A 27397-nucleotide genomic window follows, 5' to 3' on the forward strand; every position below is an offset into this window, starting at 1 on the left:
CCTTTTTTGTAAGCAGATGCGTGTTGTTTTTTGGGATGGGGGTGAGGGAGGTTTACTCAAATGTGTTGCTATATGGATGGATCAGTTTGCACACTTTGACACCAACCTGACACTAACAGCACTTAAAAAAAAAAAAAAATTATAACAAAAGAAAGATCACTAGCTGCAGCTATTTTCGATTAATATGCCTGAGCAGTGAAATATTTTGCAAAGGACAGGAATCAGACCCCTGCCATAATCTGAACCAGTGCACTGCATTGTAATGTATGAAATTAAAAAACAATGTTTCAACAATGGTGTGCATGGTAAGGACATCACACACACACAAACTGTATAAGATCAGCAATTTTATTTCAGTTTCTCTCAGCATTTACCAGACAAAATCTCAACAGAACACATACATACAAAGACATTAACAAAGATCAGTAGCGCATGAAGATGACATACCAGTTACATGGATAGGAGGACCGTAAACCAAAATCCTGCATGCAACGTACTCTTACTGCAAGAAAACCCATGGCAACACAAAAGGGTTGTCCCTGGAAAGCATGGTCTTTTTCATTCATGGGCTGCAACTCCCACGATCACTCATATGTACATGAGTGGGCTCTTACATGTATGACCGTTTTTACTCCGCCATGTAGACAGCCATACTCCGTTTTCTGTGGTATCCACAAGTGTAAAACAGTTGCACTTGGGAGACAGAGAAAAAACTGAGGGGTGTTGCTGCACTGTGATGATGCATTCTCCCCAGGGACAGCGGCCTGAGGAGTTTTACACAGAGAAATCTGTTGTGACAAGAACTTATGCAACACAATACAATACCACACCGATACAGTGGTCACCTTGTGGACAGACACACACACACACACACATACTACTTCTTCTTCCTTCGTGGGCTGTTACTCCCACATTCTTAATGCAAGAAAACCATGGCAACAAAAAAGGGCTGTCCCTGGAAAGCATCTTCTTTTTCGGTCACTCGTATGTATACGAGTGGGCTTTTACATGTATGACCATTATTACCCTGCCATGTAGGCAGCCATACTCTGTTTTCAGGGGTACACACACATACAAAACACTGTCAGTTCAAACGTCCTCTTCTGCACAGGTTGGGATCCACTCTGAGAAGTGGTCTGGGTGCTAGTCTTTCGTCTGAGATAATAATCCTAGTAACTTGCCCAACGTACACATTGTGCATACATGTAAAAGAACACTGATAATTTGCCACAAGGAAATTTCTGAAGAAATATCCATTTTGACAAGCAAAAACAACATGTAAGGTTTAACTAAAACAACGAGGCAAAGCCTTCAAGACTCACTTGTGTTTCACGCTTTATCCAATAAAGGAATCATGAGGAGAAAAAAAAAGATTCAAAAAATCGTTAAGCGTTCTATATTTAATATGATATATAAAATAGCTTGGCAGAAAAAAAGAAAGGAAAAAAAAAAGTCATGCAAGTGGGATTGAACTATGCATGTTCAGTTCCAAAGCAAGTGGACAAATCCCCACTGCTGCAGTGCATCTGACGTAATTTGCCTAAATTTAATATATATTTAAAGCAATGTTGTTTTCTCCTTCCTGCGATAAATAAACATCAATGTATTGGACGTAATAACACCGTTTAAAGCATGTTTTTTTGTGTGTGTTATATCTCAATCATTCTTTTATTTCGGCAGTAAAGGAGATGTTGCCATCACCTCAAGCACATCACAACACATGGTAGATCTCTAGATCTGCATGAACCAGTCTACAATGGGCTGAAAGAAACGACAACACATGGTAGATCTCTAGATCTGCACGAACCAGTCTACAATGGGCTGAAAGAAACGACTGATTCAATTTTTCTTTCATGTTCCAGTTAATTTAGTGTCCACTTAAGAATATCTATATGCAGTGAACACATTGATGGTGTTGTTAGTATCACAGTATGTGTTCTGTCCAGAACTTGTATTTCTTTCCTTTTAATTGTGAACAAGAAAAACGAGGTCATGTCGATTCATACCAAATACAACCTACCTTCCAGCAACTCAGTGGGAAGTGATTTTTAGAATTTTCGGATTTCCAAACAAACCTCAATGAAATAAATTGTTACTGATACGGAAATATGGCTTAATTCAGGAGACTTGCAGTCTATTAATGGTATGATTGTGAAGATTTTTGGTATGATTGTGAAGATTTTTTTCCATACTACGTTGAAGCCAAATTTGGTATTGGCAGACAAAGTATTTCCAGAGAAAATGGCAATGTTAAAGTTTACCATGGACACACAGACGACTGAACACCAGGTTATAACACAGACTCACATTGTATACACAAGTGAATCTAAAAAGCTTTATATGTAGTAAGGAGGCAGTGCTTGGCTTTTGAGAAACACTCTCCAAGTAAAAATCAACATGAAGTTTGTGCTGAGGAAAAAAAGCCCAAATCTTTTGCAATAAAAACTACAACTCTTGTGTCATAAACCAATATGTACAAGATTTTTCTGTCCTGTTTATCCATAACTGTGGTGTATAGTGACATGTTCCAAACATATACTTTTTACCAATGATTTTGAAATCAGTGTATTCATTTTGTTTTTCATTTCATATCTCCATTTTCTCTGTTCATTCAAATATTGTCTGTCAACTTATAAACAGAAGTGTATCCTTCTGATAATAACTGCCAACAATTCATAAACTTTCAAAGCACTGGGAACAGATAACTCTTGTACTCATGAAGAACAAATATTTTAATCACAAATTCATCTCTTTTTTTGTCTGCACTCTCATTATAATCATAATATAGAAAATAAAACTGTCACAAATTCAGGGTAAAAAAAACCAAAAAACAAAAACACCCTACGCAATGTCACCAACAACACGATGACCTGCCCACCAAACCACCACAGGAAAATGGAACAGTGTGAGGCCACAGTTTAGCTCGGAAAACATTGATCCAACACTGAAGTGACACATTCACAGGGAAACAACACATTCACACTGATGCGACACATCCACAATGATGTGACACATCCACAGAGAAGCGACACATTCAGAGTGAAGCAACTCAGTGCACCAGTCAGTCAGTCAACACTTCAGTCACCAGGGAGTCCAGACGACCAACACCCGTTCCAATCTCCACCAACTCTGGCACAGGAGCCACCTGCCTTCTAGTCTCGGTCCTTCTTCTTGGACTTCTTGCGATCTGGAACAACACATTGTGCACAGACCACTGACGATAACCAGTCAACGATGTAGTCACCCACTAACATGTATAAACTGGGGTACACATTGTGCTGTCAGACAAACACACATACACATTCACACACACACACACTCTCTCACACACATAAACACTCTCTCACACACATGCAGACATTCTCACATAATACATCTTTATTCATCCATCTGGAAATTAATTGTGCTTCCATAAGCACCCAACACAATATCTCAACCCATCGCTGAGTCCAGTACACACACACACACGCGCGCACACAACATGAAACATGTTGGACCTAAAGATCAAAAAGTTACATATATAAAGCACAGTACGCACAAGCAAGTAATACACGACATCAGCTTCATTTCCACACACACCCCTAATCACCCTCCTCTCCACACACACACACACACACACACAGTTAACACATACAATGTTTACAAAATCACATGTATATCAAAAAACATTTTCAGACTATGCTTCCATAAAAACATCATACAGATACTTACATACACATCTTACACAGACATCCAACACACACCACACGCTCACTACACCCATCCACATCCCCACACCCACACATCCCCACTCACCAGAAGAAGATGACGACGAAGGGGGCTCGGCCACAGAGGGGTCGTCCCTGGCCCTCATGCGCTGGATGAAGCCCTGGGCCTTGTTCTTGCGGAACTGCTCGTACGGGTCTCGCAGGTCAATCCCGATCCCCTTCCTCATGTCCACCTTGTCCCGCACCTCCCCGGCGTCAATGGGGTCCACGATGCCTTGCTCCGATGCCCCCAGGCCCTTCCCAGACCACCCTGAAACAGGGCAAAGCATGAGTTGTCTCACTGGCTTCTTCTTCTTCTTCATTCATGGGCTGCATAAAACAACGATGCACAAATTATGCCATCTGTGCTTTTACTACAAATAACCCCATACAAATTATTTTCTCTTCTCTGTATGGATAAAAAAGCTGCATAACAGATCTTCAAAAAATAAAAAGCAGAATACAACTCTTCTTCTTCGTCTTGGTTGTAGGGCTGCAACTCCCACGTTCACTAACAGATTACAGAATACTTTATTATCTCAACAAGAGATATTCATTTGTGGTGTGAAACACATAAACAATACACGGAAATCACAGTCATTCAACATGTATACATAAAAGACATAAAATGTTTAGATGGCAACCCATGCGTACAATAAATAATCACAGTAGATAACAACAACACAACAGAAACCTTTAAAAGGTAACTTAGAATAAATCATACATACATCATCACAGCCATATATGTGCAACACAAAATCAAAGGATATTAATAAAATAGGCATGAAATAGCATACTAAAAGTAGACATAAGACATAAAAAGATTATAATAACAATGCAATTCATGTCATATTGAGAGAAGTACACCGAAGTAGAAAAATGCACTTCATGTCACACTGAGAGAAGTACACCAAAGTAGAAAAATGCACTTCGTGTCACACTATGAGAAGTAAACCAAAGTAGAAAAATGCACTTCATGTCACACTGAGAGAAGTACACCAAAGTAGAAAAATGCACTTCATGTCACACTGACAGAAGTACACCAAAGTAGAAAAATGCACTTCATGTCACACTGAGAGAAGTACACCAAAGTAGAAAAATGCACTTCATGTCACACTGACAGAAGTACACCAAAGTAGAAAAATGCACTTCATGTCACACTGAGAGAAGTACACCAAAGTAGAAAAATGCACAAAAGACAGAATAACAAACAAGAAACCGGGGGAAAAAACTAAACAAAAACAAAAGAACATCCAAGTGGTAAAGGGAGGGAAGAGTGCTGAGGGCAGCTGACCCATTTTCATCAGGAGTTGATGCCCCTTGTTGGCCTCCCCTAGCCGCTGGTCAACAGGGGGTACTGCCGGGCCCATGCCCAGCACTGGACCACTGAAACCACAACACCACTCACATCACCACATCATTCACCACTTGCTGAAACCGCAACACCAAAACACCACTCACATTACCACCACTGGCTGAAACCACAACACCACTCACATCACCACCACTGGCTGAAACCGTTACACAACCACACCACTCACATCACTCATCACCACCACTGGCTGAAACCGCTACACAATCACACCACTCACCACCGCCACCACTGGCTGAAACCGCTACACAATCACACCACTCATCACCACCACTGGCTGAAACCGCTACACAATCACACCACTCACATCACTCACCACCACTGGCTGAAACCGCTGGCTGAAACCGCTACACAACCACACCACTCACATCACTCATCACCACCACTGGCTGAAACTGCTCAACACCATACTCATCGCACCTCATCACTCATCACCACCACTGGCTAAAACCACTCACCACACACATCACTCACCACCACCACTGGCTGAAACCACTCACACCATAAAACCACACTCATCACACCTCATCACTCATCACCACCACTGGCTGAAACCACTCACACCACAAAACCACACTCATCACACCTCATCACTCATCACCACTGCTGATACATTGTGATGTTACTTCCCAAACATTCACACACACACACACTCACACAGCCACCAATCCATAGTTTTATATACATAATTATGCAGCCTGACATAACCCTCTCCCCCCCCTCACACACACACACAGCCACCAAATCCACAAGCCCCCCAACCCATGCCCGTTCCCCTCCTCACACCCACCAACCCAGTCATACACAGACACACACACCAACCACCCCCCACCCCCACACCCCCACACACATACACACCTAATAACCCACACACTGCACAGACTTACACACAAACACAACCACCCCCCTCACTCCCATATCCACCAACCCACAGTAATACAGACACATACACACACTGACACAACCTCCCCTCCCCGCCATCCCCAAACACAGCCACCAACCCTCAGTCATACACAGACACAAACACACTCTGACACAACCTCCCCTCCCTGCCACCCCCACACGCAGCCACCAACCCTCAGTCATACACAGACACACATGTACACACTGACGCAAACTTCCCCCCACCCAAACCTCACACAGACACACATACCCACCATCCAAGACTCATACACAGACACCCTCACACACACACATACATATACCCACCAACCTAATAACTCAGTCATACTGAGACACACACACACACACAACCCCTCCCCCCTTCTCTACACACACACACACACACACAAATACACAGCCACCAACCCACAAACATGCAGTTAAACACAGACATGCACATACCAACACAACACAACCCCCCATCCCTTCTTGCCACACACAAATACACAGCCACCAACCGAGAAGCACAGTCACAAACATACACATACTGACACAACTTCCCCCCCACACACATGCATAGCCACCAACTACCCAACACAGGGTCATACACAGACACACACATCAACACATCCCCCACCCCACCTCCTCTCCACACACACACACACACACACACACACGTACAAAGAAGGTGGTGTGGGGCTTCGTTCTCTGGACACTCTCCTGTCTGACGGACGCTCTGGTGTCAAAGAACGGCTGCGACGACGGTTCCCAGGTGACCTCGACCTTGACCGAGAAGATGACCTTGACCTTGACCGGGAGCGACCCCTCTTCTTGTCGCTTGGTGAAGGAGATCGGGACCGAGATCGAGACCGTGACCGAGTCCTAGAGTTTGGAGAGAAAACGAAAGGAGTGAATTAGACACACTGCAAAGTCTGCCAAGGTTAGTTAGCCATGCAGATTCCTTTGGTTATGCATTCATTTTAACCCCTTGACCGCTGCTGAATAGTATGCTCATCAGTGAAGGGCTGTCACCTCACTGAGATAGGACAGAGCTTACAGGTCAGGATGCCAGTGAAGGGCTGTCACCTCACTGAGATAGGACAGAGCTTACAGGTCTAGATTTCAATGATGGGCTCTTACCTCACTGAGATAAGACGGAACTTAAAGGTCAGGATGTTGGTGAAGGGCTGTCACCTAACTGAGATAAGACAGAGATTACAGGTCAAGATGTCAGTGAAGGGCTGTCACCTCACTGAGAAAAGACAGAGATTAAAGTTCAGGATGTCAGTGAAGGGCTGTCACCTCACTGAGATAAGACAGAGCATACAATCAGGATTTCAATGAAGGGCTGTCACCTCACTGAATTAAGACAGAGCTTACAGGTCAGGATGTCAGTAAAGGGTTGACACCTCAGTGAGATAAGACAGAGCTTACAGGTTAGGATGTCAGTGAAGGGCTGTCACCTCACTAAGACAGAACTTTATGGTCAGAATGTTAGTCACCATTTCTTATTCAAATTTCTTCCTCTGAGTTGGATTACTCTTGTCCAGTAAAGTAATGACAGCACTTCAGACCCATAACACACTGAATCCATTTTTACAAAGGTTCAGCACTCAAGGTGTTCAATTCCGTTCATAGGATTTCATTAATTCTTCCCCACTTGCACCACCAAAAGCTCATGGCCACCCACAACCTTCAGTCCATGACGCTAACTGCTTTCACCATGGCAGCTCATAAAAGTGTAAAACTTCGTCAACACCATCTTTAAGAACTACCAGTCACACACAATTAGTGCACACCATCCTCGCTACTTGACGCAAACAATTAAACAGCTAAACGCACATAACATCTAAAGCTAAGAGCTGTTCAAAATAAACAAGGCCCAACTTGCGCACTGACTCCATGCATAGGTCACATATCTGTTACTGTCACCCGATCCCTCTCTTTCTTAAAGCAGATGTAGTGCAGTATATATGGATCAGTCTGCACACTTTGAAGCCTCCTTGAAACTGAAACAAAATAAACAAGGTATTCATGCACCTGTTTTTCCCCCTGTCATCATTTTCACTGTCAAAGCGGCGTCTCCGTGGCGGGGTGACCGAACGCGATCTTGACCTTGAGCGATTGTCAACCTCCGAGTCAAACTTTCGTCGTCGAGGTGGCGTGTTGGAGCGTGACCTTGACCGTGACCTGGATCTTGACCGTGACCTTGAGCGTGACCTCGACCTTGACCTTGAACGGGAGTACCTCCTGTGTCCGCTCTTGGCATGCTGTTTGGCTTTGAAGAACTCATACAGCCCCAGCCTCTCCCACCCTTCGCTGCATAGAAACACAAGCCAAATACATCAGTCTGGAAGAAGGAGAAAGGAGGCAGAATGGTTAAAATGCTTGTCTGCCAATACATAGTCTTTGAGGATCACTACAATTTTAACTGAAACTTTAAAGTATATTGTAACTTCAACTGAATCCTTAAGAAAATAGACTTTATTTTAACCAAAATCCTCAAAAAGAAAACTGGAATTTTCACAAAATCTTTCAAAAGAACACAGTAATTTTATGAATCCTTAAAAAACCCCAAAAGAAACCACTGTAATTTTAACAGAATCCTAATAAAGACCCCTATAGTGTTTGAAATAGAGAGTACGGCAGTCATAGAATACACCGACTGTTCTGGATGTCTGAATTACATATGGATTTGTGACAAGTGCATGGGTGGGAGTGACTGGCTTTTGTAATACTGAAAAGTCTGCTGCCACCGTCAAGGAGCCGTTTTAACCCAAGCATGTATCTAAATACCGAAAGCAAGCAAATAAAAGGAAAAAAAACAACCAAGAACAAAAAAATCCCAAAACAAAAACACATCCAAATCACCCAGCCAAATGCTAACAGAACAATCCATACAATACACAAATGATCACACACACAGCTTTCTCGTTCACCCACCATACCTGACTCTCTCTCTCTTTCTCAAGAGATGCTCTAATGCAGTTAAAGAATGAGGTAATTGTTTCTGAACAAGATGATTATGACACTGATTTATCTGAAGAAGTTGTCAACTCATTTTGGCTTGTAATTCCTTTGTTCGTTATGAACGTCATATTTGTATTTGGATCCCCTTCAGAAGGGACTGTGGCCTATACTGAATCAACAATTTTGTTTCGTTTTGATTCATTTTGTTTCTCTCTTTCTCACCTGTCCCTGGGTCGTTCCCGTGAGGGCGGGGTGTAGAAGCGTCCACAGCAGCCAGCAAACGCTCGCTGGGGGCCATGGGGGGAGGGAGACGGATGTCCTTGGGGTCCAAGGGTTTGTAGTCCGATTCCTCCCACTGTCATATATGACATTCATGAAGTTTAATAAAGCTCATCCTCCTTCTATACACACATTAACATGATGCTAAAATGTAAAACTTTCTGTTCTTCTTCTTTTTTTCTTTTTGCATTCAAATTGCACTACTACTTTTTGTCTCTTTGTCAGCACATTCATTTTAAATAAAAATACTTTTTCTACATAACCTTGCCACAGACAAGACTCTTGTTGTAAACATATATCGCCTCATCTGAAAGACCAGTACCCAGACCACCACTCGGATCCATAAAGACTGCTGAAAAAGACATGACGATGTTATCATTTGCAAATGTGTACACACATATGAGATTAAGACACATGCAGGTCAGCACAAAGTTTGACCTGGCAGATGGGAAAAACTGAACTGTACTCTTAACTCACTTGGTGCCATAATGGCACCCAAACCCAGGGAGGAAGGTGGCAGAATGGTTAAGACGCTCATCTGCCAATACAGAGTCCGTGACAATCTGAGTTCCAGATCCTACTCTCATGCCTTTACCAAAGTTTGACTGGAAAATCAAACTGAGCGTCCAGTCCAGAGATGATAACCGAGGTCCTGTGTGCAGCATGCACTAGGCACACTGAAAAAGAACCCACCACAACGAAAGTGTTGTCCTCTGGCAAAATTCTGTAGTAGAAATCCACTTTGATAGGTACACAAATATACATAAATCCACTTTGATAGGTACACAAATATATATATGCATCCACTCAACGCCTAACCAAGCACACTGGGTTATGTTACTGGTCAGGCATATGCCTAACAGATGCGCAGCGTAAATTATGAAATTGTCCTAAAGCAGTGACGCCTCCTTCAGAAACTGAAACTGAAACCGAAACCCAGGATCTGGTCCTTTCCCCACCCTACTGCTACACCCTCCATGTGGAGTGCTGTGGTGGAGCGGTCACCAAGTGGCAAGCTGCCTAGCCTGGAAGCAAGTGTCCACAAGTTCAAGTCCCACACAGACCAGGATTCCCCCCCCCCCCCCCCCACCCCCCCCCCCCACCACTTAAGTGGTGGTCTGGGTGCTAGTTTTTCGAATGACACAATAAAGCCGCAATCCTGTTGTACAGCATGCGCTTAGTGCTTGTCAAAGAACCTATGGCAACAAGGAGGTTGTCCCTGGCAATGTTCTGTTGAGAAATCCACTTTGATTGTAATACAAATGCACATGCTGAAAGAAACAAGAAGAAGAAATTTAAAAAAATAGGGGTGGCGCTGCACTGTGGGGAAGTGCTCACCGCTGTGGAGATCAACCCAAATTTTTCACACTGAAAAAATATGTTGTGACAAAAAACAAAAAAGAATATATAACAATGCAGTTCAGTACAGTACAGTACTGTAAAATGCAGTACAATGAAAAATACAATGAAATACAATATGGAATGACACAGTGCAGTAAAATACAACTCAATACAAAACAACAAATACAGTACAGTACAGTACACCACACCAAAACACTCCACACCACATCACACCATACCACACACCAAACCACACAACACCACATCACACCATACTACACCACTCCACACAACATCACACCATACACCCCACCCCCCACCACACCACACCTCTTCACACCACACACCACTTCACACACACAAACCACCCCACTCCACACCCCACCCCACACCCCACCAGTTACCTTGACAAGGGGGGCCATCAGTCCGGCCGGCAGGTCATAGTAGGGAACAGTTGGGGTCAGATCCATGTCGGTGGGCAGCATGGGTGGGGCGGAGGCGGGAGGGGGGGGCAGGGCGGGGCCCGCGGGAGGGAACCCTGGAGGAGGCTTGCTGAGGTCTGGCAACGCAAACTGGTTGGGAGGCATGGCTGTGGGCGCTGCAACAACCGTTAAGACAGACAGACAGACTGTCACTGGAACTGATACAACGGGTCACCACTGACATTACATTAACAGCACGGGCTGCAGTCACACAAACGGGACACATTTCAGCTGACAAACAGTCACACAAACGGGACACATTTCAGCTGACAAATTATAAAACAGGCTTCCAGAGATGCCAACCCCTGTCAAGTGTTTGTAGAACAATTTAGGAAATTTGGCAGGAACATTTTGAATTTGGCAGGAACACTCGGGACTCCGAGCCACATCAGCAAACGTACATTTTGTCTACAAGGCATACAAACACTTGAGCCCACCTACAACATGGTGTAACTGCTACAATTAAGCTGACTGGTCCACTCAATGCTGTTTGAATATAAACATGCATGTGATTAGCAGAGCATCATCACGTGAGACCAAGGTTAGTAATGACTACCCTGGCTTCATGACCGATAGGTCTAAAGCGTCTGTGTAATGTTACGACAGGAAAGCATGTGACCATGCTATGTAGTCAAAAATGAACTCATTGGGACAATTTTGACGTTGGCGTAATGTTGGAACAAACTGCGATGAAGCGTAACAAAATATGGCGAAATTGTTCCAGTTGGCACCTCTGTGCAGTGACCATACGACAGACAGACAGTCACTGGAACTGACACAGTGGTCACCGCTCGCACAGGCTGCAGTCACAAATGGGACACATTTCAGCTGACGATGATAAAACAGGCTTCACAAAAAGCTAACCAGCACTTTTCCACAGTTGCATTAGAAAAAACAAAAAACAGGAAGCTGCAAATTTGCTGGCAATGTTGCATTAAAAAAAAAAAAAAAAAACTACAAAATTTCTGGCAAAGAAAAATCTAAATTGCGGGTGAAGTTGCCACTTGAAGAAATCAAAATTGCTGGCAAAGCTGCCTTTAAGAATTCAAAATTACTGGCAAAGTTGAGTTTAAAAAAACAAAACTGTTGGCAAAGTTGAAAGAAAAGCAGCAAAACTGCGAACAAAATTGCCTTTAAAACAGCAAAAGTGTGGGCTGTAAAAGGAAAAAAAAACAAAACAAGAGAGGCAAGGCCTTCAAGACTCACTTGTGATACACTTAAAAAAAAAAATCCAAGCTTTTTATGTATTGAGTATAATTTCAAAATGTAATGTTTAAGATGAGAAAGATCAGTTTAAAGCAAATTAAGTCCCCTAGCATTAATTACAGAGTAATTTTTACTATCTGCACCAAAACGTTTGCAAAATAAATAAAACTTCCATGCTCAGCAAAAGAAGTTCCTGTTTGAACAAAAAATGATAATAATGACTGCTCTTGTTGTTGGGTCAAAATATCAGATCAAAATGCCAAGTTTAGAGAATACAAAAAATATAAATATAACAGTAAATGCAGTTTGCATATAATTAGGCTTCATTTTTTTTTTTTTTTTTTTTTTGTTGCCCATCCCAGAGGTGCAATATTGTTTTAAACAAGAAGACTGGAAAGAACTGAATTTTTCCTATTTTTATGCCCAATTTGGTGTCAACTGACAAAGTATTTGCAGAGAAAATGTCAATGTTAAAGTTTACCACAGACACACACACACACACACAACCGAACACCGGGTTAAAACATAGACTCACTTTGTTTACACAAGTGAGTCAATAAAAACCCTCTTAAACAGCAAAATCACTAGTCAAGTTACATTCTTCTTCTTTTTTTTAAAGCAGCAAAACTGCTGGATAAATTGATTCTAAAAATTCCAAATTGTTGGTATGGTTCTTTGAAAACCAACAACAGAAGCTGAGAGCTGGAGACCAGTGATTTATCAGAACTGGTGTGAGTGTGCCTAGCCCATCAGTTAACGGTGCTGTGATCCAGTTTTGGTAAGGGATCTCCCAACACTGTCACTGTTGTCATTGTCAACCAACCTGTGTCTACAGCCAGTGATGTTAATGTTTGTTGTTACCATTATATCAGAAACAGCACACACACAAAGACAAACACACACACATACACACACAAGCACCCAAATACCAATACACACACACCCTAAAACACAAACACACACACACACAAGCACCCACACACACACACACAAAAACAAAGACCCAAACACCAATACAGAATCTGAGTAATCAAAAGGAAAACACTGCCACACCCCCTGGTTTCAACAGAAAAGAAAGAGGACGTTCACTGACCTCCCATCCCGTGGCTGTACTCAAACTGCTGCGGTGGAGGCTGGGATGCCATGCCCGGGGGAGGTAAGCCAGGAGGGGGCACGTATGGGTCATAGGCAGGCGGAGGCTGCAAAAGTGTAGGTTACTACTCATCGAAGCATTGCTACTGTAATCAAAGAAGATATATATATATATCTTTATATAATCCACTACATATATCATATATATTCATACGCATGGGCCGAGGCTGCGAAGGTAAAGATTAACACTACATCACATAGCATTAATACTGTAATCAAAGGATATATATACATTTCCTTAAATATACATTATACAGAGATTATGTACTCATATTCATATGCATCGTGTGAAACTACAGAGCAATTAACACACATTCACCAAAAACAATGTAACAATAAAACAACGTCTTTTTCACCAAAAAAAACTTTTGAAAAAACAAAGCAAAAAGTACCCGACTTTGGGGGTTAACAAAGCCACAGACCTTTTCCAATGACAGAAAAATAGCCAACTATCATCATTTCCAGCCTATGAGGCTACAACCTTTCCACCCAAACCAAACCCCATGCATTGAACACATGCTTAAAAGGAAGCTACAGAGCTCAGTACGGAGAAGAGACTGTTTTGAGAAGCTGGAAGGTGAAAACTGACACATGCAAAAATTATATTCTGTGGACACACAAACAATTCAAGTGGATGGAAGCAACAACAGACACATCATTACAGAGTGTGTGAATGGTCAGTGTGAAAGCGCTTTGATTTGTCTGTGCGCAAGTTTAATTGCTACATAAATGATTTTATTATCATTCTTTTATTATTATCATTATCACTATTATCAATCATTATCATTATTTATTCATCAGTAGTAGCACAGAGAATAAATTATGTGGACACACACAATGACAGAAGCAACAACAGACATGTGAAAGGTTAAACAAGCCAAATTCTTCATCTTAAAGGTTCATATACATCTGTAGTACATTAACGGCTGTAGTACGTTCTGAATCATGCACACCCACTTTGAGAGCTAAACTACAAAAAGAATATGAAATACAGGAGGGGGGGTTCATTTCAGAAAATCTGAATGCAACAGGGTTAAAGACACAAAAATAAACCAGCTGAAGACATAAGAGCTCATAATGCTACCAGTGTGCTTTTACATACATGACCATTGTTACCCTGCCATGCAGGCAACCACAGTCTGTTTTTTGGGGTGTGCATGCTGGGCATATTCTTGTTTCCATAACCCACTAACATGAGATCTTTAACACACCAATTCTATCTTCTACATGTGTATGCACACAGCGGGGTTCAGGCCCTGAACCTGAGAGATTGGAAAAATCTCCACCCTTACCCCACTGGGATTCAAATTCAGTGCCCTCAGGCTGAAAAAACAATTTAACTACTCGGCTGTTGTGTCCATTCTGTAGGACAGCAACACAGTGAGCAAGTGGGAAACAGGTGACGACTGCTGTGTGGACAGTGGTACAGCCTGCATCTGGTGCATGTTGCTATAAACAGCAGTGTTACCACGCTGTCTTCACATCCATCGGTTAGCACACACAGGCAGTCACCTCACTCGAAATTAAAGTACCCACTCTGAACACATACAGACAGTGATGGGTGCTTAAACAGACACACAGGGGTCACCTAGCTCTGAGAAGCACAGAGGTGCCAACCCCATGTCCACTCACCCATATTCTTTTAACTTTTTTCAGATTTTTCATGAAAGCACTATCAAGTTCTGCCAATTTGGTTCTGACCATTACATATTGGATATCCAGCCAAGACTGTGTTAGTGTGATTAAAATGTGTGCACGCAGTCTTGAGAACTATACCGTAGCAATCAACTTCCCTATTATAAAGATGTTGCATAGTTAAACTGGGTGATGTGTGACTCTCCCCCTCTGCTCCCTTCCTATTTGCAATGGGAGCTCTGTGATTCCTATTTGCAATGGGAGCTCTGTGATGACAGGTGATACTTCACTGCACGCCACCTTTACCTGGCTGAAGGGTGGAGCGGCTGACACTGACCCTGACAGGGCCCCAGCGCTAGGCGCCATCACCCCAGGGCCCCTGCCCCCTGCAGGATCCCCCGACACGCTGGCACGCATCGCCCCCACTGCCGCTGTCTGACCAGCCACCTGGGGGGAGGGAAGTTGGGAAAGGGCTGTAACCCTACAGCAGGCCCTGACGGCTGTTTCAGGCTTTACCTACCCTCCCTTCCCCCCCACTCCTGACCATCTCAGTTCTCACCGTCACTGTTCATCCCTCTATGCTCAAGACTTCAGGTGACTAACTGGAAGCAAAGGATGCACTTCGACTGGTTCTATTTTTCAATGTTTCTATGCTTCTGATAATTCTGTTTAAAGACATAGAGGGGTTAAGACCTGAAGCAAAAACTTGGGAAGAGATTGTATTGCTCCCTTACATCCCTTTCCACCATCACTCTCCACTCCACCCCTCCGCACCCCCAACACTTAACAGGTGGTGTCTTGCAAATGCTGAATCATAACAGGCACCACTGAACACCATTGAAACAATGTGGCAGCAGTGCAGGGTCTTTTCTGGGGTGTGGCCCCTTGGCAACCAAACATCAACAGTTCCCTGAGAGCTGCCGATGATGAGATTGTCTTAATTAATGAACAATGGTGTGACTGTGTATGGATGAGTGGAGTGGCATGGGAGTAATGCAACTGAAATGGTGCAGATGATGGGGCAGCCAAAAACAAAAGAGAAAATAAAAAGAAACGAAAAAGAACATCTCCCCATCCACCACTTGTACTCGAAAGCACTTAATTCTTCAATAATGTGACTAATCTCTTAGTATTGAATTCCTTCCAATACATGTGAACCCTGAGACTGAGAAGTCAAGAAATGTGGAAGATGCGCTTGCAAACTGTTTTACAGTATTGCACTGCAATTGCAAAATGTATCATTATTTGCAATTCTGCTATGGTAATGTGGTGTGTGGTGTACAGAAAAGGGCTGTTATGGTGGTCACAGTGTTCAAGGCATTTTTTTGGTCCAATCATTTTACTTCTAAAAAATATCTTTGATTAATACGACCTCAGATACAAAATGGAAAAGAAAAAAAAAGAAAAGGAAATGTGAGAGGGCATGTCAAGTCCAGCAAGGGTTCACAACATGCAACATGATGTGAACTGACAAAGTGTCACACAGTCATATACAACATCCACATGGGGGCACCACCACTGAACACAGTCTACAACATGCAGTTAAGGGGATTGAAGGGGATGATGGCAAGAAAACGTCTGACAGTGTGTCAGGCAAAACCATACAGCTCTGCACATCATCCTCACACACACATGCACACACACACACACACGCATCCTTACCTGGGAGCCTGTTTGTGTATCCCCTCCTGCTGCTGCTGTTGCTGCCTGGCTTTTAACTGAAACACACATACAGACACACACACACAGAGTTTTTCAGTTTCAAGGAGGCGTCAAAGCATACAACTCATCCATGTACCGTACATCGCAACTGAATAAGAATGAAGAAAAAAAGGAGAGCAGATGCCTGACATATCCACAGACCCACCCACATGAACATTCACAAACGCACACAAACACACCACAGTCCTGTGCGCACTACCATGCACACTCACACACCCAATGCCCTCCCATGCCAACACATATGTATATCCACAACACAGACGCAGACCAGCCAACCCCTGAACAGACTTGAGAAGAATATTTTCAGCAACAGCGAGGACTGTTTGAAGTTGACGAGGAATGTTTTCAGCATCAAACACAAAACAAAACAATGCAATCTGTTCTTCTATTGTACATCTTATTTTTGCAGCTGTCTAGCAACAAAATGTCTTCTTTTGCATTTAGACACATTCATTTATTCACAGAAACGAATGTCATTTTCATGAATTCCTGCAACAAACTGCTTCTCAGTTCACTGTTGTAGCACAGTCCCTCTTAAAACTGATGTCTCTCTGGTATCATGACCCACAGAAAAACGAAAATCCATGTGATTCTTCCTCACAAGGCTGAAAATTCATTCATCACCAGGGCAATCTGTGCTTCACACATGATACTTTGACATGATGGCCATGACAGTGAAATTATAAATTGCCAACCAGAACTTTCCTTTGGCTGTTCACATGGTAACTATGCAGCTCCGTGCACTTCGCACAACTGCCTTTCTTTCCCGCCTTTTTTTCTTTCTTTTCTTTTTTTTATTCCCCCACCCCCACCCACCCACCCTCTTTTTTTTTTTTTAAAGCATGACCTTTTTTTCCCTTTAAGACAAGCAGAGAAGAGGAATCATGTACCAAAGAAAAATTAAACTAAAAACAAATTTAAAACAATGATAGAAAAAAAAAAGCCAAATTGCACTATCAAAATCTGTATCATACGGAAAATTTCTCATGCATGAAATGCGCATCCATCCACACAATCCCTCCCACCCCCACGCCCCACCTCCATTCAGACTTCCCAATCCACAGGGACACACACAAATACCCTAAAATCAGTATCAATGAGCAATATAAGTCTCTGCGAGTTGTGAGCGTTGAGTGAGTGGTGTGGTGATGAGTACCTTACTGTTGCTATGAGAGGAGGATTGATGAATGTTGTGTTGTGAGCATCGAGTAGAATGGAGTGGGGTGCAGAGTACCCTGCTGTTACTAAGGTAGGAGGATAAATGAGTCTTGTGAGTGTTGTGAGCAATGAGTGGAGTGGAGTGGGGTGTAGAGTACCTTCCTGTTGCTATGAGAGGAAGATAGATGACTGTTGTGAGTGTTGTGAGCAATGAGTGGAGTGGGGTGTAGAGTACCTTGCTGTTGCTATGAGAGGAGGACAGATGAGTCTTGTGAGCATTGCATGGAATGGTGTGGGGTGTACCTTGCTGCTGCTGTGAAAGGAGGGAAAAAGAAAAAGTTTCGGAGTCTTGTGAGTGCTGTGAGCATTGAGTCGAGTCGAGTGGTGTGCAATGTTGTGGAGTGGTGTGGTGGTGTGTACCTTGCTGTTGCTGTGAGAGGAGGATGGCCAGCTGCTGCTGCATGGAGGACAGCTGCAGGTTCAGGTGGTTGCTGAAGTCCTGGTGCTGCTTCTGCAGGGCCGCGTACTGCGTCTGGATCTGCCCGCTCACCTGCGTCACGATCTCCGCGTTGTCCGTGATCAGTGCCGCCTGTTGAAGAGAGTGTTTAAAGAGACTTGAGTCAGTGTGTGTGTGTGTCTGTGTGTGTGAGAGAGAGAGAGTGAGGGAGAGAGAGATAGGGAGAGAGAGAGAGAGGGAGGGGGAGGGAGGACAAGGAGAGAGAGAACTGAGGAATGTGAGGCCTTGTGTGCGTGCATCTTTATGCATCTGTGTGAGTGTGTGCACCTGTGTGTGTATGTGTGCGCGCATATGTGCACACTACCAAACAATAACACAAGGAGATTGGGAGAGCACATAGGACTAAGCGGTGTAAAACTCACAGCACTTGGTGTGTGAGTGAATACACTGAATGTGTGTCAGTGAATAAATCTGTGAGAGTGAGCGAGAATATGAGTGAGTGAGTGTGTGAGAGTGTCTGAGAGTGCAAAAGAGAGCAAGTGTTTGGGAGTATGTTAGTGAGCAAATGAGTCTTCTGAGAGACAAAGAGAGGGAATCAAAGACAGAAAGAAAGAATGCTTCTCACAAAATGACCCCCCCCCCCCCCCCTCCACATACACACACACACAAACACACACATGAGATGAAGACATGATCAACAGAAAGAGGCAGGTAGACAGACAGACAGACAGAGAAAATGAATACAGACAACAATGACAAAAAGACCAAAAATTAAGAGCACTGTCAAAGCACAGCTGATTGTGACTGTTCACTGTGTTGACCAGGATTTACCTGATGAGCTGAAAGGGCCTGGGCAGGGTCGTGCAGTTTCTGCAAAACACACGCACACACACTGATTGTTAAAGCTGTCAATTCACAAATTATGCAAGAGTTCCGGCATGGATATGTGTGTGCATGCATGTGTACCTGCATGTGTCTTCCATCTTAATTTAAGCATTCTTTATTTGACAAATATATTGTCTGATGGGCTTTGAAATGCATTGCTGTACTTTGTACATCAGTATTTATTTGTACGTGTGAACGAGTAGGTTGTATCAGTTGACGAAAGAGTTTGCATGATGTTCTTACGCCAAGTCTGGTTTGATCCGGATCATGTTAGGCACTTTGAGCAGCATTTGTATTGTAAATCTTGCAAGTAAATCTTGAAAGTAATGCATCAGCTGTAGTAGTAATAGTAGTAGTAGTAATAGCAGTATACTGTGTATTTATTACTACACAAGTGGTATGGGCACGTCTCATGATCATCAGGATTTGCCAAGACAATCCCACAAGATACAGTTCAGGGAAGGAGAGGCAGACAGACAGAAAAAAAGAGATGGGAGGAGGACAATATCCCAGAAAGGACAGACCTGAGGTTGAGCAATGCCCTCAGAAAATAGGAGGAGGAGAAGAAGAAACTGTTCCTTCATTCATTCAATTTACATCACTACAATTTTCTACCACATTTTTCTACCTCCAGAGTTTCTTTGTTCAGATAGCCATGGTTCTCCCACAGTTTCAGCAACTGCAAAAACAGAAAACATATTTGTCATTCAAGGTAAAGTCAGCTTCTCCAAATTAAGCATCAGCATTGCAAACTCAAGGTTTGTCTAGTATACACAGGTGCAGAAATTTACTGTTCATCATTTTCAAAAATAAAACAAAACATTTATGACAAATTGTAATTACCCTCAACTATGCAAGTCTTGTCATTAGCAGACACTTATACAAGGTAGTTTTTGGCACAAAAACTTCTCAAGGCGGCGTCACTGCGTTCGGACAAATCCATATACCCTACACCACATCTGCTAGGCAGATTCCTGACCAGCAGCATAACCCAAAGCACTTAATCAGGCCTCAAGTGCATGCTCATAAATTTGTGTACCTATCAGTGTGGACTTCTTGTACAGAATTTTGCCAGAGGACAACTCTTGTTGCTATGGGTTCTTTTTCAGTGCACCAAATGCTTGCTATATACGGGACCTCAGTTTTTGGTCTCATCCGAATAACTAGACGCTCAGTTTGATTTTCCAGTCAGACAAAAGGCCTGCTACAATAATCAGAATGTTTAAACCTCGGGAAAGGCGAGAGCAGGATTCGAACCCAGACTCTCAGGGGCTTTCCGTATTGGCAGCTGAGCATCTTAACCGTTCTGCCACCTTCCTCAATGGAAGCAACACAACACAACACACACACACACACACACAAACCCAACTCCCTGCAGGAGTGGTGGAGGAGACACACAGACACAGACACACGCACACACACATGTACCTTGTCCAGCTTTTCCGTCTGCGCCCCCTCCTCGGCGCCCAGCCTGGCCGTGCAGAAGATGGGCACCACCACCTTCTCTAGGCTCTCCTTCAGTCCCTCCACACTGCGCCGCACGCTGCACACACCATCGCTTTGTTGTCATGCTATCACTACTTTTTATTATAATTGTTGGTTGTACCTGCCACACTGCGGCTCATGCTGCACACACCATCGCTTTGTCGTCATGCTATCACTACTTTTTATCATAATTGTTGGTTGTACCTGCCACACTGTGGCTCATGCTGCACACACCATCACTTTGTCGTCATGCTATCACTACTTTTATTATAATTGCTGGTTGTACCTTCCACACTACGGCTCATACTACACACACCATCACTTTGTCGTCATGCTATCACTACTTTTTATTTTATAATTGCTGGTTGTACATTCCACACTACGGTGCATGCTGCACACACCATCGCTTTGTCGTCATGCTATCACTACTTTTGATCATAATTGTTGGTTGTACCTGCCACACTGCGGCGCACGCTGCAGACATCATCGCTTTGTCGTCACGCTATCGCTACTTTTGATCAAATTGTTGGTTGTACCTTAGTTCCACACTGCGCTGCACACATCATCGCTTTGTAGTCATGCTATCACTACTTTGGTGGTTGTACCCTCCACACTGTCACTGAACAGCACGCTGCACATATCACTGCTTGGTCGTCACCTTATCACTACTTTTTATTATAATGGTTAGTTGTAACTTTCCACACTACACCGCAAACTGCACACATCATCGCTTTGTTGTCATGTTGTCACTACTTTTTATCGTAATTGTTGGTTGTACCTTCCACACTACGCCGCACACATCATCGCTTTGTCGTCACGCTATCACCCCTGTTGTGTGTGTATACATACATGCATGTGTACACAAATACAAGCATGTGTATGAATCTGTATATAAATATTATTATCATGTTATATTTTTCTATCAATGCTTATATATATATATATATATATATGTGTGTGTGTGTGTGTGTGTGTGTGTGACCCACTCCCGCGAAGGGTACACAAAGTGTCATTTTGGACATTTGGAGTATTTGGTATCACCAGAAACTAGAGAAAAAGAGCTTTCTGGTGGTACTAAATATATTGTCAAGGGATAAATAGAAAGAAAGTTATGGCTAATATAAGTGTGCTGGTGGAAGTTCGGCCATTTTGAAAAAACGCCCTTCAAAGTAAAGAGGAGCTAAAATGTCAAAACTACTTAGCAACAGGGTTTAAATGTTAACCTAAGTGGTTGAAATTTAGCACACATGTAATATACACCCTAATACACCTCTCAGGTGATTTATGACTCATTACTATTGTGCAGTCTTGAGAAAATGAATTTAGAACTTTACATTTTTCATCAGTACATGATTGGAAAAGCATTCAGACAAAACAGTCTTACCATAATAACATAAAAGCATTATACAGCAATACTGTTTATTGCTTTACCACACAAGTAAAAAGAAATCTTACTTTAAAAAAAGAAATATATATACATAAAACAATAGAGAAAAAAAGTTAACTGATGAAGGATAAAACATGTTCTTGCTTTAGAATTAGCAACTTTGCTCTCTCTCTCTCTCTCTCTCTCTCTCTCACACACACACACACACTCACACAGTGACATAAATACACACTGCAGTATTCATTACAAATCAAAGTGAAACTGAAAGAAGAAAAAAAAAACATACACTTACTTGGTAACTGCTCTAGATCAACAGTACACACTTGAAATGTTTAAATCCTGAACTGGTCACACAGCATTCACTTGTCTCATACTAGTCACAATGGCTGAGCAGCAATTTGGATAATATTTAGGCATCAGCTTTTTTTTCTTTTCCGTATAGTATGAACATGTGGTGTATGGTGAACACACTTTGCATCTCCTTGAAACTGAAAAACTGAAACTGTTGCACAAGTCACAAGCATTGCAGCTGATGGTGAGGTCACATGGTGATGAAATATCCAGAATACACAATACATAAGCTACACACACACACACACACAAGCGCACGCAAACGTCCACTCTGTGAACTCACATTCAGGCATCCGGATCTGGGGTCAGTATGTCTCTTGCCTCCAATCTCACAAAGGGTCGAATGTTCCTGTATAAATAGCTTTGTCTTTCATGGGACAAACCAGGTGGTGGTATGAGAGCTGGCACATCATCCAGTTGAAGCAAGGCTTCTTCCGGATCTCCCACAAACCGAAATTCTGTCTCTTCATCTGCAAGAGTTTTTCTGTGAAACGCACTCCCGGGATTTTCCGCTGAAAAACGAAAGTGTCCAATTTTTTTAATTCCATTCAGTGTCCGGAAATGGGCACTGAAAAACTCTTGCCAGTTGTATGTTTTGACAAGAGTTTGTCCATTTTCTGTGGCGACAACCTGTGGAATGTTTGCTTTTTTCACAGGGGTACTCCTGCGAACCACGTCCGACAGCTCTTGAAGAGAATGGACTTCATTTTTCCTGAAGGTTCTTTTAAGCAGCCCAAAACACCAGTCTGGTGCAAATTTTGTGTGGCCTGGTGGCATAAAATTGAGTGTGACAGACCTGTGCCTTCCAGTCATCACCAGCCAAGCAAAATACCATAGTACATATCGGTTCTTGTTTTGACCAGCACAGTTGTCACAGTGGAGCTGCACCTCACTCTCTCCAAGGCCACACTGGTCAAAAAAGTGGTGGAGATACGAGATGACCGCATTAGACCCCTTGGTTGATGAGGCTCCTTCATCAATCAGGTAGTTTACCTGCTGTGGCAGACCCTCACAGCAGATACCAAAAATCCCCACCTTTCTGGGGGTCAGGAAGTAGATGGGGCCAGGTTGGTAGGGGCTGTGGGGAAGATGCACTTGCTGTGCAAAATCAAAAGAGTAGTGGGAAGTGATGTCCTTGCTGCATAGCCTGTTGGGTCCCAGGGAGATGATCTGCTGCTGTTCGACAACCATCTTGCTCTGTGCCGTCATGCTTCTGTAGAGCACCCTCTCCTCAACACGACTCAAATGAAGCTGTTGCTCCATCAGTAACTCTTGTTTTTCTTGGTCGTCAAGGCTGGCCCCTCTAAATATGCGGTGGTTGTTCGCTTGGCAGATCCAGCACAGGTCAGTCATGGGCCAAGCAACAACTATAAATGGAAGAAGGGAAGCCCAGAGCTTCCTAAATGTAGAAATGGCCACTGGACGGAATCCTGCACACCACACAATGCAAGGAATGGTGAGGAAAATAAGAAAACCCTAATTGAAATATACTTGAATATACAGGTATACTTGAAATATACCTGTAATTGCAACTGCTCATGTGCACTTCTTTCACTGAAACAGGGAAAATAATTACTGAACTGACTGCACAACCAAACTAAGTCTAGTGCTTAACACATGAAAAATCATTTTTGTTTGTAATGCATGCTTTGCTTGCCTTTTTCTCTTCTCTTTTTCAACTCTTTTATTGCTTTTCTTCAACATAAACATCAAATAATGTGCTTTTGTCAATCCCTTCTTGACAGTAAAGTTAGTATGCCAAGAACAAATTTCTATTTTCCAAAATCAGGAAAAAAAAACACATCATTTCTCTTCTCTAATTAGAAGGACAAAGTTGCTGTGAGGCAAAAATTAGTTTGTTTCATACCACACTATTATCTATAGAAATCTCCTCACTTACCTTAAAGTTGATAGACAGCCAGACATAAAGATTGAAGAAGCAAATAACAAAGCGCAAATCTTTAAAAAGATGGACTGAATATTAATTTGAATGAGTAAGTACAAGTAAAATAAGAAAAAAACCCATAATGAATGAAAAATAAAGGATAAATAAATAACAAAAATAATCTATTTATGAAATAAACTGTTGAGTAAAAAAAATAAACTGGTATGATTACCAAGGAAATAATCATAATCATACTGATAAAATCAATAAAAGTAAATGAAATAAGTACATGCATAAAAACAGATAAATGAATAAATAAAATAAAAAGAATAAACTTAAAGTGTGGAGGGAAACTCTGAAAAGTAGATTGGGATGATTACCTCCTTCATCACAGCTGGCAACAAACAAGCGATGGACTTCACTCTTTGGAGTAGAGGATGGCAGGAGTAGAATGTCATCGCGTTTGAAACCAGGCACTCTGCCCGGAAGGCTTACAGCATTGTCTTCTGCATAGTTCTTTATGAACTGTGTGACACGGTTTGTGTCATCCAGGGGCTGGCACTTGGTGTTGTTCTTCCTCCCTCCTCTGTTCCTCATGCGTAGGCAGGGCCCGTTGTCTTTGTAGTGTTTCATAAGGTTTCGCAGTCGTTTGGCCTTGACACTGAAACATTTTAAAATGTCCCAATGAAAATTCAAGTCACACTGTTTATTGCCATGCCTACCGTTGCAGCTATTATGGGGTTTTCATTAATTTACTGGAACCTCAGCAGTAGTTTCATTCAAATAATTTCTTTTCAGTTTTAATCTAGTATTCAGTTGCTGTCATCCAATCCAAATTAAAAATGCATGTACAAACATAACAAACTGTAAATGCACACAAAGATTAAGCACAGCTGCATAAACACATAATCTAATAAGTCAGTCACTCTGTAATATCAGCATATGCATAAACATACTTATTCACCTTTATCAAACACATCACCACATAGTTACACATAGTCAAATGGCTTAGACATTGAATTTGAACTGACTTCAACAAAGTTACCTTGAATTATAAAAATATAGAATGATATACATTACCAGTAATTCTCACCACTGTTAAATTTCAGTAAATAATTTGTGTGCTGTGTCATAACAAACTGTAAATGCACACAAAGATTAAGCACAGCTGCACAAACACGCAATCTAATAAGCCAGTCACTCTGTAATATCAGCATATGCATAAACATACTTATTCACCTTTATCAAACACATTACCACATAGTTACAGACTTACACATAGTCAAATGGCTTAGACATTAAATTTGAACTGACTTACAACAAATTTACCTTGAATTATAAAAATACAGAATGATATACATTATCAGTAATTCTCACCACTGTTGAATTTCAGTAAATAATTTGTTGTGTGCTGTGTTGCGTGTGCACACACACACACACACACAGTGACACACACAGTAACACACACTCTCAAAATGAATGATGTTGAGGCTTACCCTGTGAGAAACATGAAGGTGCTTCTGCAGACAAGACGACTCATCATGGTGTACACTACACGTGTTTTCTGGCGCGCCTTCTTGTCTTTTCTGCGACTGCATTCTGTAGATGCTCCTTGCCGCATGTTTGAGCTGAATACGCCTATGACAAACAAGTCCAGTTCATCTAATAAGGACAGAAGAAAAAAACAATGAATGATTATACACAATAACCATAACTTGAAATGTGAACAACAGATAAGAAAAGCCACACACTCATACACATGCTACGCATTTGTCAACCACTCTCACCCCCACACTGGGGGAATAATACATTATTCAATTAATAACCGTAATTTAAAATGTGAACAACTGAAAAGTATATCCACACACTCATAAACATGCTATGCATTTGCCCACCCCCACATTGGGGAAAAAATACATTATTCAATTAACTGCCTCTTCATCCATCTCCTCTTTCCCACAAAAAGTGTTGACTGATGAATATAAAACATTTTTGCCAGTTTACAGAACCAAATACAAGATGGGCACTGAACATGAGTTAAGGCTAGTCTGAGATAATGAAATTAAAACAGCGCACACACACACACACACACACACACACACACTTTTCAACAAGCACTTACCATCTGTCATCTCGTGGCAGCTCAGCTGTCTAGTCAGAACTTCTTCAGCGGTAAACTGTGCGATGCAGCCTCTCCTCTGATCAGCCGGTTGATCTGCCTCAACAGCAACTTTAATTTGTGTGCACTTGAATTTAAAGTTTGCTGCACTTTCGAGTGTGGGATACTGTGGAGCACTGTCAATTTCTGCGAAGACAGGATCGCCGCATTCCACCTCAACAAGTGGTCGTATTTCTTCCACATGGTTATCGTGTATGTCGTCCAAGTCGGCATCGAGCTGCCTTTCTTCTCCAGTGTCTTTGTCACTGTCGCTTGAGATGTCGTCGTAACTCTCTTCGTTTGGTTCATCAATGAAATAATCATTAATGAGTTCGCGGAATTCTTCGTCTTGAGGCAAATTTGCCGCATGCGACTGATTTAACAGGTTTAACATTCGTCGTTGCCTCCAGCGTGCCATGTTCGTTTCGATTGAAATGTTGTCAACAAGTCTCCTGGGTAGTCTCCCTTGGAAAATGTTCAGCCAATCACATACGACGGCTCAAGTCGTAACCAACCCAGATTTCTGAGCTACATACTGATTGGTCGAATTTAATGCATATGTTTACCTTTTTTAGAAGTGGTTTACAAATTCAGGTCACGTCGAATGACTTTATGAATGGCCGAAACGAAAACTCAAGAACGAGGCGATTCTATTAATAGGCAACATGCCATGGTGTGTTCTTTGTTCTTGTCGTTCGCTGCGTTCTAAAAATAGTCATTTTCCCGACTTTTCAATGGGTTATTTGGATGGGTACGTTTATAAAAAAACCCGATTTAGTGCTTTTATGAGTCTGACACAAATATATATGATAGAAAAATGGTTAGAGAAGCTAAAAATGCTATA

General features: G+C 42.3%; 2 protein-coding genes across 2 annotated transcripts in view; both read right to left on the reverse strand.

The window, feature by feature from the left end:
* Window positions 1–334: 334 nt before the first annotated feature.
* The window catches only part of LOC143295518 (calcium homeostasis endoplasmic reticulum protein-like), a 42755-nt gene continuing 15692 nt past the window's right edge, over window positions 335–27397 (reverse strand). The window contains 15 exon segments of the mRNA XM_076607248.1: window positions 335–3187; window positions 3796–4017; window positions 5041–5132; window positions 6682–6882; window positions 8041–8319; window positions 9193–9232; window positions 9235–9325; window positions 10995–11188; window positions 13372–13477; window positions 15372–15512; window positions 16728–16783; window positions 18366–18534; window positions 19234–19272; window positions 19916–19966; window positions 20716–20830. Coding sequence (XP_076463363.1) covers window positions 3153–3187; window positions 3796–4017; window positions 5041–5132; window positions 6682–6882; window positions 8041–8319; window positions 9193–9232; window positions 9235–9325; window positions 10995–11188; window positions 13372–13477; window positions 15372–15512; window positions 16728–16783; window positions 18366–18534; window positions 19234–19272; window positions 19916–19966; window positions 20716–20830 — 1831 coding nt within the window. The 3' untranslated portion in view covers window positions 335–3152.
* Window positions 22688–26382, reverse strand: LOC143295519 (uncharacterized). Its single transcript, XM_076607249.1, has 3 exons — window positions 25892–26382; window positions 24776–25056; window positions 22688–23940 (listed from the first exon to the last, which is right to left on the reverse strand). The coding sequence occupies exons 1-3, from the start codon at window positions 26014–26016 to the stop codon at window positions 22796–22798; spliced, it is 1551 nt and encodes a 516-aa protein (XP_076463364.1). The 5' UTR covers window positions 26017–26382; the 3' UTR covers window positions 22688–22795.

This window comes from Babylonia areolata, chromosome 20 (genome assembly GCF_041734735.1).
Source record: "Babylonia areolata isolate BAREFJ2019XMU chromosome 20, ASM4173473v1, whole genome shotgun sequence".
Taxonomy (NCBI): Eukaryota; Metazoa; Mollusca; class Gastropoda; order Neogastropoda; family Buccinidae; genus Babylonia; species Babylonia areolata.